Source organism: Ictidomys tridecemlineatus, chromosome 7 (assembly GCF_052094955.1).
Source record: "Ictidomys tridecemlineatus isolate mIctTri1 chromosome 7, mIctTri1.hap1, whole genome shotgun sequence".
NCBI lineage: Eukaryota > Metazoa > Chordata > Mammalia > Rodentia > Sciuridae > Ictidomys > Ictidomys tridecemlineatus.
Genome location: NC_135483.1, coordinates 54,555,129 through 54,572,984, shown reverse-complemented (window position 1 = coordinate 54,572,984; position 17,856 = coordinate 54,555,129). Strand labels below are relative to the sequence as shown.

The 17,856-nt window shown below is 35.4% G+C and overlaps 1 protein-coding gene across 3 annotated transcripts in view; it reads left to right on the top strand.

Moving 5' to 3' along the window:
• Zfhx4 (zinc finger homeobox 4) overlaps window positions 1–17,856 on the top strand; it is a 179,269-nt gene that overhangs the window by 25,134 nt on the left and 136,279 nt on the right. For 2 of the 3 annotated variants that reach the window (XM_078016996.1, XM_078016997.1), the window contains exons 2-3: window positions 1–316; window positions 1,187–1,689. The exon at window positions 1–316 is cut by the window's left edge and continues 2,326 nt beyond it. In XM_078016996.1, the coding sequence (XP_077873122.1) occupies window positions 1–316; window positions 1,187–1,689 (819 nt within the window). The remainder of the gene's footprint in view (window positions 317–1,186; window positions 1,690–17,856) is intronic. The other variant, XM_078016998.1, reaches the window with a different exon arrangement.

Sequence of the window (17,856 nt, the reverse complement as noted above, 5' to 3'; positions counted from 1 at the left end):
TCCAAACCCAAACAGAAACCCACCTGGCGGTGTGAGGTTTGTGATTATGAAACCAATGTTGCAAGGAACCTCCGGATTCATATGACCAGCGAAAAGCACATGCATAACATGATGCTTTTGCAGCAGAACATGAAGCAGATCCAGCATAACCTGCACTTGGGCCTCGCCCCAGCGGAGGCAGAGCTTTATCAGTACTACCTGGCCCAGAACATAGGCCTGACTGGAATGAAGCTGGAAAACCCTGCCGACCCTCAGCTCATGATCAATCCATTCCAGCTGGATCCATCGACGGCTGCAGCTTTGGCACCAGGACTCGGTTAGTACTTAACTGCTCTTCTGCACTGTTGTTAGTTTTGAATCACATTTTGAATTGCTGGGATGCCCCCAGATAAAGTAGTGAATGCCAGCAAATTGGGGACCTTTTACTAGAAAGGACTTTCTCTTAAATCTGCTGCATAAGCAAACTATTTGTGGTTCTACATCAAAGCTAAATTAATGCAGAGGGGAAAGGGTTAAGGGATGGAAATGGCATAAGAAAAGTTAACAAACTTTGTCTTCATTCAATAGGTTGATTAACGAATGCTAATTTGCATTAATTGCTTACCCTCATTAGCCATACTTAATAAGGTTTGTAGTTTCAGTTTTGGTGATTATTCCCTAAAGTATCAAACTTCAGCTTCAAAAGGATCTACCATTATTTTTAATTGATATTTAAAAAAATATTTTAATAGCTATGATTGAACATAATTAAGTTAACAATAATACTGTTACCTTATCCAGGTATTTGGCAGTAGATTACAAGACACACATACAGTATTAGCCAGATCTCATCAAGCTTTAAGACAAATTGGGAAATAACAATTAGTGTTTATGTAAGTTTATCTAGGTTTTTAAATTGCAAACACATGACTGTTTTGTTATGGTATTGATCAACTTTCTTGTCCTCGAAAATACAAATTTCAGAATGACATCATGCCCAGTAGGAGTAATTAAAGCTATCTGATGAGGGAATTTAGAAGTTGAAAGGGATGATTGTAATTGATCCTGATTCAATCCTATTACAGCTTTTTATAGTTTAAGCTCTAGAGAAAGCACATTCCTTGTCAAGACTTTATTTTACAGATTCCTTTGTGTGCGCTGTGTTTTCTAGTCTCTATTTTTCCTTTTAATTTTTTTTTTCCTGTAGTAAATAATGAGCTGCCGCCTGAAATCCGGCTTGCCAGTGGTCAGCTAATGGGTGATGACCTGTCCCTCCTTACTGCAGGAGAGCTGTCACCTTATATCAGTGACCCAGCGCTGAAGCTATTCCAGTGTGCTGTTTGCAACAAATTCACCTCTGACAGCCTGGAGGCCCTAAGTGTGCATGTGAGCAGTGAGCGCTCTCTCCCTGAAGAGGAATGGAGGGCTGTAATTGGAGATATCTACCAGTGCAAGCTCTGTAACTACAACACTCAGCTCAAAGCCAACTTCCAGCTCCACTGCAAGACTGATAAACATATGCAGAAATATCAACTGGTGGCCCACATTAAAGAAGGGGGCAAAAGCAATGAGTGGAGGTTGAAGTGCATTGCTATTGGCAACCCCGTTCACCTAAAATGTAACGCCTGTGACTACTATACCAACAGTGTGGATAAATTACGCTTGCATACCACCAATCACAGGCATGAGGCGGCCCTGAAGCTCTACAAGGTAAGCAGTGACATCCATTTCTGTTGGCACAGAGTAGACAAGGGGATTAACTGTTTCAGTACTTGGAGCACAGAGCTGCAAGTTAGAATAAGAAAAAAAGACAGGCAAAACATACAATTTATAACTTAACATTACTAAAAGCATATTCAACTATATGGCAGTGGAGAATTTTTCAAAAGATTTGCTATGTGTCCCACTTACCTCTACCTCAGCGGCATTGATTGCTTCAATGGCTTCCCTGCAATAAAAGAACTTTCTTGGGTATTGTCATATATAAAATAATTCTCTTAAAATCTCTTTTACCTATTGTTTTTAAAAAAACAAAAAACTTGGCGTCCTTCTTGGCTGATTATTAAAGGTTACACGAAGCAGAAAAAACGAACTGTGTTTTACTCAGTGAATGCATCATCTTTTGTTTGGTGACAAACAGGGATGATCCGAACATGATTTTTGTGTGTGTGCATGAGATCTCAGTAACATTGGGTAAACATTCCTATAGCATCAGTCTTCAAAGTCAACTCTGTTGTGTTTTGCACAACATTTTTCCCAACTAGTAACACTTTCCCCAACAAAAGAGTGTGATATAGATAAATATGCTCCTAAGACAGCAAGTGTACTTTTTTGTTTACTGGGAAAAACTATGCAGATGTCATGTATATGTGCAAGTGATGAATGTCATTTATTGCACAACTTGTCTCAATGTCTCCTAAACCCTAATCACTGATTAATTTATTTTCTGTAGTTTTTCATTGGATTGCCTTGATTGTCTGGGTTCTTGTACAAATGCAACAGATTCATTTCTATGATGAATAACTTGATAACTTATGAAAAACTTCTTTGTGTCTAGACGATATTAAAATTCAGAAATATTGCAAACCATCAGTCATTGTAACAAGCTCTAAATATGATTACAAAATCCATTTTGCAAGTGTTATCTATTGATTTAAACTAGAAATCAGTGATAACTATACTATCAGGAGTCAGCCAACGATTATAATACCTATAGCTTTTTAACTCTGTTTAAAATTACAAATGCACAGCAAAAAGAACCCATGGCTCTCTGGATTAGGTGCTGGAATTATTTATTTAGGTTGGTCTAGTCCTATGTATTTGGATTGTTTCTTGAAGTTCAAATTCTAGATGGATGTACTATACATAAAAATGTAAAGACTTAGTGTGAGAATTTGTAACATTGTTTGTTCCTGGGATATTGGCACTCTGTGGATCAATAATGAAAGCATTAGATTTGGGCTCCCCAGTTTGTGGGGAGTGCAGGTCCTAATGTAAGATGGAACATTTCTCTGCCTGCACTATTGAAAATATAATATAAACGATTAATTGTATTATAATTCATAGGTTTTATAGCAACAGTTGACAACTGTTCAATTGTCTACTTTTTTTCTGTTGATACCTGACCTATTAAAACTTTTAGAATACCTAGGAGAAAAAAAACAAACATTAAGTTTGTATAAATAATAGATTTAGACCCTGGGAGCTATATAGAATATTCATGAACTGTGTTTATATTCACGCAGCTCCTCTAACACTTTAAATTAACATGTTGTGAATAGAAGATATAAATGTACAAATTTTTCTATTTTATTACTCTCACATGGGAACCTAAGGAAAGGAAAAGCATTATTATTTATTTTCTTAAGAAAGGTTATTTAATCAATTGGTTTGATAATTATTTGTGTGTATGGTGTGTGTGTGTGGTGTGTTAAGTTTATATATTTCTTCCATAGGCATGAGTTGAACACCTCACTCTTCCAAGGGTAATTTGCTAGGTGCAGAGTTACTCTTGAGGTTCCTTTGCAGGGCAGGTAGTCTTAGAATTTGTAACAACAAATCAAGATAAAAGCTAGATTATAAAGAGAACTTTAAAGCCAAGAGTGTTTTATGTCCCACAACCAATGATGTACTCTTATTTTTAAAATTTTATAAATCATATAAAATTGTATACTTTTTAGTTGCTTATCTCTTAAATAGCCAAGGGTCTCTGCTCAGTGTAGCATTTAAATGTGGTCCCCAAACAAATGCAAAATTACTTTGAACAAACTTACCTTGAAGATGAGAAATACTTGAGCTTTTGAAAGCTAGTATTAGACAAGCCCACTATATTCTTTTTTATCCTTCAAGAAGCATTCTTCGTTTCTAGAAACAACTAGAAAAATACTCCAGAGTAGCAGGGTGTCGAGGATGAGCCCATTTCCAAACTAATTTCAGAAACTCTGTGAGTCACAAGTAGAGGATTTTCAAATACAGTAATGAGGATATTAGCAAGCTTGGTCTCGGCTTGTGTCGGCAAAATAAAATTGGTTCATAAGTAACATTAATTGCTTTTAAATGAGAACCTAACAAATTGGTCTGGGCCTGGAAAAAAAAATCATGGTTTATCATGTGGCTAAAATATTAAAATTAGACTTAAAATAGTTTCAGAGTTAATGACTAGACAATAATCTCCTACATAAAATTTATTCTCATTAAGAGTTTAATTTACATCATTTTGCACTGTGAATTATTCAGACACTAGAGGAAAGTGACAAGTAGCAGTTGTAAGACAAATACAGAGCGGCCAGAAAACAGCTTTTCTCGTTATTGACAACATATTGATTCATAACACTGAATGTAGAGATGTGTCATTTCGATTTGAGTAAACCACTTTACCCTTTGGGTTGTCAAACTGAAGCAGTATTACCTCAAAGAAGTGTGTGTGTGTGTGTGTGTGTGTGTGTGTGTGTGTCTTTATTCTAGTTTAAGGAGGTTAAAAGTTAAAGGTTAGGGGTTAGCTTGAAAGCATCATCTGCCTAGCTGCTTAACTTTAAACTGATCAATTTAATGAAAATCTGTTTTACAGATGTTGTTTTAATGTATTTGGCAGGATTTAGGCAGCTTTAACATTAGACGTATGCTAGTAAAAATTATTTCTTTATTTGACCAGAACAACACCTTTCCTTTTATGTTTAAGGTAGATGGCTTGTGGGTTATGGTATTTTGGCAAAGAACCCAGAAGCAAAATGTGCTGATGATCTTTCCATATGGACTCAAAAAAAAGAAAGAAAGAAAAGAAAAAAGAATACCTTTATGTCTATTGCTAACAATGACTGCAAAAACAAACAAAGCTTTATTCATATTTTTTTGCTGTTATTTTTCTTAGAATTTTTTTTAGAAAACAATTTTGTTATGTTAAGACATGTAACTTACTCATTTTCTTCAAGTAAAATTCTCTGAAGTGCTAAGTACTATTGGATTTTGATTTTTTTTTCCTCCAGAAATTTGAATGATGAAGCAAAATTGGTCAAGAAAAATGAAACAAATTTCCTTTTATCTTCACTTTTAACATGTGAAAGTATATTTAAAGTGAGGTTAATAAATACTAAATGCCTAGATAGTTACAATTGGGCACGAAAGCTAAAAATCTCTATTTATCTGAATGCCTATTTGTACCTATACACATGCATATATGTGGAATATGTACTACAGTTTTTAACCTATATGTTATATGTGATTATAGTCTTAATTTTATGCTTTAGCACGCTTTATGAATTTTGGCCAATTGATATTTACATAGTAGGTCCTCAGTCAATATTGGATGAATAAAGGACTAAAGAATAAACTGAGGAATGTATTAAAGAAACCCTTTTACTTCTAATATTTATTTTTTTAAAATGCATCGTGATTTGGTCTTACTCTTAAATGATCCCAAACTTTTTCTAAAGAATCCCGTGGAAAGATATAATGAAAACCGCATTACACATTCAGACTCAGCAAGAACAAGTAAGACTTTGGCAATATTTCAGATTTACAGTTCAGTTTATTCTTGGCTGGCCGGGACTTTCCTGGCCAGCTGATTGGTCTCACCACCACCCTCAGCACCCTCAGCACCGTGCACCTGCACGTCAGCTGCTCTCCTGCTATTATGTGTATTTTAAAGTTAGGTGTTCACAGCTTTGCTGGTTCAAAGGCAAAAGCTTAATTATATGGGCATTTTTTTCCTTCTGCATCTGCTAGTAGTGAAGCAGAGGAGCCTGTCTGAATTCCATAACGCTGTTTTCATATTTGGATTTCAAATTGGCTGAGAGCAGTGAGCAAATCTCTTGTCTCCATGGTGAGCAAAGAACACACGTGGGATTTAGTCCTAGGTAACTTTTAGTCTAACATACCCCCAAGGAACACTTTTGGGGTTTTCTCATTACCCTTGTTATAGATGAAAGAATCCGGGTTAAGAATTAAAGTCAAGGTGTGGGGGGAGGATCACGGAGGAGAATACAAGGAGGTACACTGGGAGAAGAATGTGCAATGGAAATTGCAACACAAAAATGGAATAATTAGCTTTCACCTACCTTTTTGCTGTTTTTACTAGTAGGAAATAATAACTGGATCAGTTTGGAGTTAACAATGAGTCACAGGTATTTTCATTTCAATAGGCCTGAGTCCAACTTTGCAATTCAAAGTCAAATGTACCAGATATGTACCATTTCAATTATTGAACTGTCATTGTCCTGGTGTGATGGTAAAAGAGGTCAGGAGATTGTGTGGTACATATTTGCATAAAAGTCATTGTGCAGAAGGAAATTGGAATATGTGTGTGTATCTAAGAAACCCAAACAGGGTTTTCTTAATCTTATTCTAGTCATTTGTTTAGATGAAGAAAGCTGTTTTTAGAGATAAACAAAAGTTATTCTTTTCTGTTGCTCAACATTAACCTGAATGTGGAAATTTTTGCACTTTTTGTATTAGTTTCAGATTTATGTTCATTTCAAGGTTGAAATACAGTGTGAAATTTAATTCCAGTTGCAGGATCTCTTTTTTAAAAAAGTAATCACAATTCAAATTATTGTATTGTATTTTCATATAAAAAACAAGCAGGGTTGAAAAAAAAGTTTCTGTAGTAGAACAATACAAGCTTTCATAATACTTATAACTAGTAAATACACAGATCAAATAAAGACGAGTTGCTTAGCTAATAGCAACTAATAAATCACTGGTGTTTTCAGATCACAATGTAATTGGCCAGCTCCACTGACTACGTCTGCTTCTGTTTTTAAGCTTGACATTTGTGAAGCACAGCTATGTGTTATAATGCTACTTCAACACAAATATGGACCTTTTTCACTGCATTCTCTTGGCAAGTAATAGGTTACATTAGGAACTGAGAACCCACTTTATATTTCTCAAGAAAAAAAAATGACCTCAAAGCTGTCTATCAAAATATAGATGGACACATAGCAATTCCTAGAAAGATTAATTTAGAGCAGGTATTGGAAACTTATTGTACCCATATCAGGATAGATAAAATAATTTCAGTGTGTGAAATTGTTATCAAAGCAGACAAAATTTTTTAGAAAGTGAAATGTGTCACCGGAACCCTCCTATCTTCTTTCTCCATGGCTTTCCTTAACCAATGCTACCATCTCCCTACATGTCTGGTACATGCTGTTGTTTTCCTCAAATCCTCATTATTTTATCCCACCCAGATTTTCTCATCATGGAAATACTCTGTTGCAAGGTTACCTAATTCCCCAAAGAAAATGAGCATTCCTTTAATCAAAGTGAAGCCAGCCTTTTTATAAAAGCAAAGTAGTGTATCCAAAGGAGTAAAGGACTCTCAAATCTTCTTCAGAGTTTATTTGTATTTTTTTTAGTTGTAGATGGACATAGTACCTTTATTTTATTTATTTACTTTCATGTGGTGCTGAGGATGGTACCCAGTGCCTCATACTTGCAAAGCAAGCGCTCTGCCACTGAGCCACAATCCTAGCCCATTTATTTGTATTTTTAAAAGAACTACTTAATCTGAATGAATTTCTGTGTTTGGAGAAAGTGGAGGGATTATGTCAAGGAATCAGGTAAGGTAGCCGAATGCCTTTCCCCAAATTCTTTCTTCATTTACTCCTTCTGAACCCTCGTGTGCATGTGCACACACACCATCACAATTACACAACCACATAACCACATCTCAGAAATATAGTCAACAATTTGAAATTGCCATTCACATCAGGAACATATCAACTAGTACTTTATGATTTGTGCTACTTATTTTGTGTGTAACTTTTTTTCTTTCTATCTTATATCAAGTGCAGGTATGATTTAGCCAAAAATAGTAAACGGCTCATTTGTTGCCCTCCCTGAGGTAAAGCAGATGGAAGTGTCATCTCATAATTAATGTACTCTCCTCCTGTGTTTCCTTGGATTGAATTTAATCGTCCCTATCAGTGGAGCTTGTGTAAAGTTGCTGAAATGCTCACATGGGTGCTGGGATACCATGCAGCAATACAGCCAGAGTCATATGTTAGGCAGGCTCCACACTGCTGAAAGGGTCTTGGCCTGGGGTGGAGTGAGGAGGAGCTGGCATGTGCATAATGACCACAGTTCTGCTTCCAGAACATCTGGCCTTCCTGAGTTCTACTGGAAATGCTTTACCAAGTTTGCTTTGAGTCTGAGCCTACGCTCAGGCTGAATTCAATTAGATGTGGAGATTTGTTCATTATTCAGATACTTCAAGCCTTAAAGGCACTTTCCCTCCAAATTATCAGTGTATTTCAGGAGAGCAAAGGGGGATCTGATTTACTTCATAAATGAAGAGCAACAGGAGAGGCTTAACCATTACAAAATGTCTTTGCCATTTCTATGACCTAGGAGTGTGGTGACCTGTGTAGGTACAAGGGTCAAAGTTCTGTCTACAGAATGCCCCCACGGCACCCCAGTATTTAATTCCAATAAATGCAGTTGATTTTACTAAGCACTTACTATGTGTCTGGTTTTGAAATGTTGCTGGTAATGCTGGCTGGATCCATTGAACATAGTGGGATAAGAACTGTCTGCAAGTGCTGCTCAGGAGCAGAGGGATTTCTAAGATGGTGCTTTCTAACTCCAAAATTACAAGCTAGATTTGGTGGTTAGATATCAGGCATGTCAATAAAATTAAGAGCTAACTCCACAGCCATCCAAAGCTCCCATACTTGCTTTCAACAGTGGTTAAGCAAATGACTGAGTGTGCTTGGCCTCTTGAATTATTAGTAGATGTCATACAATGTCCCTTGTGTATCTGGACTTACTTTAGTTGTCCTAGTGTTCAGCAAGACTTTATTGATCAGTTTAAGGCAGGATGATGGTAGAAATTTGAGGGAAGGATAGAGTTTTTCTGTTGGTTGGAACAGGAGGATGAGGCTATTAACACATTTCTTTAATACAAGAAATGCACTTAATTTAAAACAAAACAAAACATGTCAAATTACAACTCCAGTCAGTCTCTTTGTATAAGTCTCTTTGTAGTATGACTCTTGGAGTATCTCTGTGCATTAGGTTTCCAATATGGCCCGTGAAAGAAAATGCTTAAAGATATATAATTATATGACCAATAGTACCATATTCATCATGGATAAGAACAGCTGTATGTGGCAGCATTTCATTTCACACAGTTGTGTAATCTTTCATAGATATTCCATATTTTCTATCTTTAAGGTCTGCTTTTCTATCTTTAACTTAAAGAACTTTTGTAGACTTGAAAATACACTTATTATAGTAAATATGCATGTGTAAATATAAAATTATATGGAGACCATACCCAGATTTTCCTAAAGGAAGTAGTAGGGTACCGTATAATATAAACCTTTGTTTCCTATTGCTAAAGAAATAGGCATTAGGGTTATATTTGCTTATCAAGCAATTTTTAAGGGAGTAGTACAGAGAAATACTGGGTTTTAAGAATTATATCTTTGTATATGTGCTGGTAAAATTAGTGGAATGCAAGGCTGAGAGTAGAAGAAATGAGTTATTGATAGACCCAGCTTGTATTAGTTAACTCCAGCTTAGGAGAAAATCATTAAAATTTTTAAAATTTTGAGTTTTAGTTTGTTACCAATAAAACCATATTGATAATTACTTATGCATATATTGCCTTTTATAATGACCTTTGTTTGCAGGTATTTAACCTAAAAATCTCCAGTCCTTTTTTTAAAAATTAATGAATTTGTTTTTGTTTTTAAAATTTTGAGATAGGGTCTCACTGAGTTGCTTAGGGCTTACCTAATTTGCTGAGGCTGGCTTTGAACTTGGGGTCCCTCTGCCTCAGGCTTCTGCCCTCAGCCTCCCAAGCTACTGGAATTATAGGCATGTGACTCCTCTCCTGGTATGAAACTTTTTTTTTTTTTATACCAGGGGAACTTAACCCTTGAGCCACATCCCCAGACCTTTTTGTATTTTATTTATTTATTATAAGTTGCTTATGGCCTTGCTGAGTTGCTGAGGCAGGCTTTGAACTCTTTTTACTAACATGTTTGGGTGTTTGGGGCATTAAAGCCTTGCTTTCTTTGAACTCTGAAATCCTCCTGCCTCAGTCTTTGGAGCCACTGGGATTAGAGGCATGCACCACCATACTGGCTAGGCACTAACTTTTGAAAACTACACTTACTGACAATGATCTTAGTAAGTTAACCACTTTAGGTACATTATCTCATGCATGCTTCCTAACAGTTATATGGTATTATTCCCATTTAACCTTTGAGGAAACTGAAATTCAGAAAAAAATTACCTTGTTCAAGTTCTCACAGATAGTAAGAGCCTGTGCTGAAATTGTAACCCTGGGGCTTCCCAGCCCAAGCCCTGGCCTACTTATGAGTCTTAGCAATAAGAACACTTTTTAAATTTGATGATTGGAAGAGTAGGGTGTGAGAAGTAAGGAGAAAAACTGAGGCCTTCAGAGGCAAACTTTACAGTTTTGTTTAGGGCTCATCACTGCAGAGCCTATGTCTACTCCACCAGATTAGCTGGTTTCTTTAAAGATATGTTAGATGCTGTAAGAGCTGACCAATAGATGTGCACATGTGAGTGCAATCTCCTGCAATGATAAGCTTGCGATGCTCGGGTCATCTATATGCTAGAAGGAGAAACTGCTAGTTAAATTTGTCACCTGAATGTTTTCTGTCACTACAGAATTCTTTTATTTTCATTCTTTCCTTTCCCAAAGCTTCTTTCTACTAGCATGTTTGGGTGTTTAGTATATTAAATAGAAAAGACTGATAGAATATCTATCACATCTATCTAGTACCCAAGCTCTCAGTGCTTGCAAGTTAAGCGACTTTGGAAGTTGCACTAATTGGTTCAGGTCACCAGAGTACCTTAGCAGTAATGTACTAAATAGTACCCTGCTGACCTAAAGGAGGGGATGTGCCTCCCTGAGCATTTAACTTACTACACAGGAGCAACTAAAGCACAGCCTACTCACTGCCCTGAACCTGTCTCCTTCCCTGATTTTTCCCTGGCATCCTTATTATTCCTGGAGGAAGTTCTATTCATGTGCTCCCTGTAGAATTTTTGAGAATCATCTTATTTTGAATTATTACTATTATTACTTTTTTCTTTCTCTTGTTTCTTTTAGTTATAGGATTCCATGGATTTTCTTTCTAAAGTATGTTTTTCATGAGTTCTCTTTCTGACTCTCTCTCCTTGAAATTTTGCTAATTTTTGTGTGAAGCCCATAGTATTGTTACAACTATTGAAATTGACTAAACTCAGAGATATTTGGGACAATCCTGCCTCCCTGAATCTGGCTCCCTGATCCTTTTTTTAAAAAAAGTCAGTCATTGACATGGCTGTTGTTGACCACATTTATTAATGAAATATTCTTCAATTGGAAACCAGAATAGTCTTAATTTTGAAAGGACAAAATTGTTAATTTTAATTGTCCTAATCCTAATCACTATACTTGGTATAAATGAAACATTTGAGGACATTTTGATAACATTGTAGAGTATCTTTCAAAGACTTTAAATTATTTCTAACTGTATGCATGGCAGGCCTAAGAGTAATAGGACCTGTATGTCATTAGGGCCTAAAATTATTCATTTTCAGTTGGGGGAAATCAGGCCTAATTTCCATCACTTCTGATAGTCAGTTTTCAAGGCCTTTCCTTAAAACTCAAGATACTTCCCAGTGAGTAACAGAGTAGATGGCATCAGTGACCGGGGAGAGGGAAGTAATTCTCAACTTTTACACCCATTAGTGTTATTTTTTTGAAAGAGATTTACCAGCTAAAATGGATTATGCAATTCCAGAGTTTGCCTTTCAGAATTTTTATATTTGGTAAATTTATATTGCACAACACCGAAAGACAAAAAACTTTATATATATATATATATACAATGTGAATCTATTAAATATCACTGTTTTTTAAAACAAAAGCCCTTCATTGTCTTTTGAGGAAAAAATGACTAAAAACAAGTTCTGGTTTATTATTTTTTGTTTGACTTTGACTTTTATTAGAAAACTAAGGAAACTTATTTGGATGGTGTAGTAGTACCAAATTTTTCCTGGATGTCTACTCCCTGAGAAGGTACTTTGCTATGTCATTGACACAGTCCTTAAAAATAGTTACAAGGAGCTGGGCACAGTGGCACCTGCCTGTAACCCCAGCAGCTCCAGAGGCTGAGGCAGGAAGATCATGAGTTCAAAGCCAGCTTCAGCAAAAGTGAGGCACAAAGCAACTCAGTAAGACCCTGTATCTAAATAAAATACTAAATAGGGCTGGGGATATGGTTCAGGGGTTAAGTGCCCTTGAGTTCAATCTCCAGTACCCCTTCCCACCCTCCAAAAAATAGTTACAAGGAGAATTCATAAATAACTTTTTTTTTCAAAGAAATAGAATTTGTAAATTCGTTAATTCCCTAAGTATCAGCAAAACTAAGATGGGCTTTATAAAAACGACATAGTTTTTAGAGTTTTCTTAACAAAGAGAAGTACTGTCTTTAAGTCACAAATGAGAGAATATCTTTGCTATTACCCAATTTATCAATTTTACTAACATTTATATAGATATCTGTTTCAAAATAGACTATCAGGTATATTTATTGGTAAATTCCTGTAGCATGGACTGAGTCACTTAATCCCTTACTGGGGAATGATGGATACCCTTTAGTTGTAGCATTGGAAAACCATTGATATAGAAGTATATTGGAACCAAACACACACACACACACACATACACACACACACACTATACATATACTCTTCCAAAAGTGAGCAATTCAGTCTTTTGGTGAATGATATTTAATAGCATTCCATTGAATATATAAAAAAGAGTTTTTTGCTTTTCAGTGTTGTGCAAGATAAATGTGGATATGTTTTAAGTTCACATGTGTTAGTTTATTAAAAAGACAGTATTTCAAGTCTATATTTTGTATATATCCAGAAAGGAGACCTGCTGATACTTCTGTTGTTCAAGTCTTGGAACAAATTTTGTGTGTGTGTGTGTGTGTGTGTATGTGTGTGCGTGCGCGTGTGCGTGTGAGAGAGAGAGAGAGAGAGAGAGAGAGAGAGGAGTGAGAATGTAATATATGGAAATGTATTAAAAATTGATGAAGATCGTGAGTTAATCATTAATGCCCCTTATTTTGTTTTAAAGTAGATCTCAGAAATTTCTTCCTGTGAATTGTAAGTGTTCTCTGTCTCTAGAGATAATAAACCTTTGATGATGTTGTGCAAGACTTGTCAACAAGCACTGAAATCAATTCTGTATGTACACATGACTAATCAAAGGTTCAGGGAACAGGATATAATTTGGTAAAAGTGATAGGTTCTCCAAAAAGTAAGTGAGCTCACTAATTGTGGGAGCACATTAAGTCTTTTTGCCCTAAAAGAGGAAGGTCCCAATCCCAAACTTGGAAGAGGTATTCTTTGTGAAGTCTTTTACACTGAGTCTCTTTAAGATGTATTTTTTTTTAAGTTTTTTAAAATTTTGGGATACTGGGGATTGAACTTGGAGACACTTGACCACTGAGCCACATCTCCAGCCCTATTTTGTATTTTTTTTTTTTTTTAGATACAGGGTCTCACTGAGTTACTTAGCACCTCACTTTTGCTGAGGCTGGCTTTGAACTTGCGATCCTACTGCCTCAGCCTCCTGAGCCGCTGGGATTACAGGTGTGCACCACCACAAGCAGCTAAGATGTATTTTTAAAAATCAAAGTTTTCCTCAAATTAATTTCTACCTAATTAGTACTCTGTTCTGTTCTTTGATTCTGAAATCAGAACAGATTCCTCAAGATACTTAGAGAATTTTTGAACTGAAGGGTATTGTGTTACCCTAACGAATATCTTCTTAAATTGCCCACAGTGGTAAAATGATGGAATAAATAAAACAGCAATCTCAATACTAAAGCATGCAATTATTTAGGAAAACATTACTAAAACTTTCTAACTTCTAACATAGCAGTTCTAAATTAGAAGGGGAAGGAACAAAATTATGTGCCACAAAATATATCATGTTGACAGAGCAGTGAACTTTGAGCTCCTCTTCTTTGTTATGCTGCTTTTCTGTTAGTAACAACTTGATTGGCATAAAATTCATATATCATGCACTTCATCCATTTAAGGTGCAATTCAGTGATTTTTAAACAATTATGCAACCATTATCACAATCGATTTGGGAATATTTTTATCATCTCCCAAAGAAGTCATGTACCATTTTAGTTGCCCACAACCATCCCCAACCTCACCATGGCCCTAGGCAACTGCTAATTGCTTTCTGTCTCTATAGATTTGACTATTCTGGACATTTAATATAGATGCAATCTTAGTATATAGAATCCTTTTTGATTGGCTTCTCTCACTTGGCATAATGTTTAAAGTTCATCTGTGCTGTAGCATGTATCAGTACTTTATTCTTTGATATTACTGAATTTGTTATACAGATATAATACATTTTATTCATCCCCCATTAATTGAATGTTTGGGTTGTTTTCATTTTTTGGCTACTATAGATAATGATGTTATGAACATTTGTTTACGAGGTTTTGTGTGGACATGTGTTTCATTTCTCTTGGGATGTATCTATGAAGAATTATTAGATTGACAATTACTAACATCAGCCGGATTCTCTTCACTGCTAGTCATTTCTTATTTTTTACCAAACAATTCCTTTTCTGCTTTCCTTTAAGGAATATCTCAACTTTTTTTTATCATCTTGCCAATTCTCCTTATTCATCTTCCGCTTCCCCCTGATCTATTATCTCAGTGAGTAGATTGAGATCAACATTTACTGAGCACTTATTTGGTGGTAGCTAGATAATATCCTAAGTTTTCTAGATATATTACCTCATTTAATTCCCAAGCAACCCTTTTAGGTACTATTATTATAGCCATTTAGAAGATGAGGCAATGAAAACTTAATTGTCCAAGATCACATGACTGGTTACAGTGATGACCTAGTCAGGATTTGAACTCCTCAGTCTGATCTCAGTACTCACAGTGTCAAACAGGACAATTAAACAAAGAGGAGACACAGAATGGAGTGGTATACCTGGAAAGGAAGGGCCTCTGCAACACAAGAGGATAGAAATAAGGGTGCAAATGGAATAGTTGATCTTTGAGAAAGACCAGTTATCACCTGCAAGGAAGAAAAGAAATAATGAGAAGGTAGATAGAGATTTAGGGACTTTTGGAGTAGAAAGGGAGTACTGAGGGATGACCAATTAGAAAAATTACCTATAGCAATATTTAGTAGGTTTGAGCCCTTTTTGATATCTAAATATTAAACATTTGTTTAATTCATACTATGTTCTTTAAAAATATTGACTCTGCATTTGTAGGAATGAAAAATTGGTACATTTTGTGATACCCTAAATCTTCTGAAATACATTTTGTTAGGTTGATGTTATAGTAAGAAAAGTGTTCATCTGTTCTCATTGGTTAAAAGTGCCCTGTGCTGGATCCCAAAGGTGAATAGGACAGCCACAAAGGCAGTAGATGCTGATCCTGTCCTCAGTGAGCACACCATTGTTTTTTTTAGAAGAAAATGTATACTTTTACTCTAAGCTTTCTTTTTCCCTCGTGGCTTATCTCTGTTTATATTCTTTCTGAATTCCACAGTTTGTAGGGACATCTTTAGTTTAAAACACATTTTAACATTTTTTATTCCCCTGTCATCTAGAGAATTAATATTTAGATTTCCTTTAGTATTTTGGGAAAAATAATTAGATTCCAATCCAGTAGATATTGATATAGAGTAGCTGTGTGTTTCTATATTACTAAAGGCATTGCCTCATTTTTTGAAAAATAATTCACAGTAACATTAAAGTCTTCTGTCTTTTTTACCTTTACCTCTCCACCCATGCAATATTTGTGAATCTTTTTTAAAAATTATTTTTGTAGTTGTAGATGGACGCATGCCTTTATTTTATTTATTTCAGTTTTATGTGGTGCTAAGGATTGAACCCAGTGCCTCACCATGCTAGGCAAGTGCTCTGGCACTGAGTTACAGCCTCAGCCCCTATTAGTGAATCTTTTTACAGTGGTGATGATATGGATAATTGAAGTATTTCTTAGTGCTTTTCTTGTTAAATGGAGGGATTTTTTTTCTTTTCATAGGTATGAAATATAAATATATGTTTCTTATATCTGAAATAATAATCAACATAAAAGAGTCTGAATATTTTCCCTAGCTATTTCAGGCATAATTTTATTTGATGTAAACAATTTACAAACTTACTTGAAGTTTTCAATTTTGTAAGGCCTGTTGACATAGGGTGAGGTCAGAAGTTGAGCTGCCAGTGTTCCTACTGTTAGAACATTACCATTGCATAATTTCTTCTTTCTGTTTACCATGAAAATAAATTAAGAGGAAATTATGCAAGAAAACATGATAAGCTCCCATATTAGCTCATGCTAAAAGGTTCTCTGGAGTGGCTTTCTTGAGTCTAAAACACAGTGAAATTGAACTATTGGCTGCCTAGTTCAGCATTTATGTCTGTGGGCTTAATAAGCATGACCAAGGCCTGTATCAATTTTGATACCCTCCCTTATTAATAGATTAGGGGTGGATTGAGAGGGAGTGTATGGAGTTTTGTCTCAGAAAAAGACAGTGAAATCTCTAGACAAACATTCCCCCATTTCCCTCTGTAACTAAAGGAAAGTTTAAAAGAAAGTCAGGTATTTTCTTTCTTCAGTTATCCAGCTAACTTTTTCCCTCTTTATGTGGTTTTTGGCAAGCATTTCTGTGCCTTAGTTAATAAATTAGTAAATGGAGAAAAAAAAAAAACAATCCAGTGAGTTCTGTGGATCTTAATTAAGGCACAAAAATAGCTTTGAAAAAAAGTATTCTGAGATGAAAGCTTTTCTTATATGTGGAAAATATTACTCATGTCTTGTCAGCACATCTATTCTATTGGCATTGCATTTTGTACTTGGAGATAACTTCTGCATTTTATTATTGGAAAGGTACTTTCTTTTTTTAATTTCTATAAGTACACTTGGTTACACTATTATATCTAGGACCTGCCATTCCTGAAAAGCCATTCTTAACTTTATCTCTGCCATTGGCCTTCAATTGAAATTCGCTTTGAAGAGGAACACAGCCATATTCATCAACTTGAAAAGGGGTGAATATAGTTCATAGAAAATAACTATTTGTGTTTCCTTTTATGTGCCTTTACTTCAATCTTCATTCTTTCTTAGAAGTTTGCCTACAGAAAAGGAACTGTGTATTACACTTTTAAATATCAGTTTTCAAGTCTGCCAAGTGTGAATTTGCAAATGAGTTATAGTAAGTGGAGCTCACAGCTGAAAAGGGGATGTTTAAAGCTTCTGTAGCTGATACTACTTTAACTTTTGCCTTTGAGATGATACCACAGTTTTGTTTTGTTTTGTTTTTCATCTAGAAAATGGGTTCTGAGTTATCAGTAGAATTAGAAAATGAGCATCAACTTAAAGGTCTTTGAGATCTTCTTTAAACTCAATCACTTCTGGGTTCTCAGAACTGAATCTACACTGAACTTTAATAAGGATCTCATCTTAAATGTCTGATGGAGTTACATATATATCACATTGCTGGGTTAGTGCAATTATTCTGTTTAGTGCTTTAACAGATGCTCATGTGATGATGATGATGATGATGATGATGATGATGATGATGATGATGATGATTTTTCCTAAACAGAAATTGGGGTAAAAATCCTTTATGCAGAAATAACTGGACTACATATCTTAACCTCCTTTCTGTTTACCTACTTGATCACTCATTTCATTTACTTGCTCATTGAGAGCTCACTATATAAGACACTGTAGTAGGGAATAAGAGTATAGCATCAAAAAGACAGAAACAGGCTTTGTTCCTGTGGATTGTATGACTTAGTGGAAGAGACAGATAAACATGAAGCATATATTTATATGTTA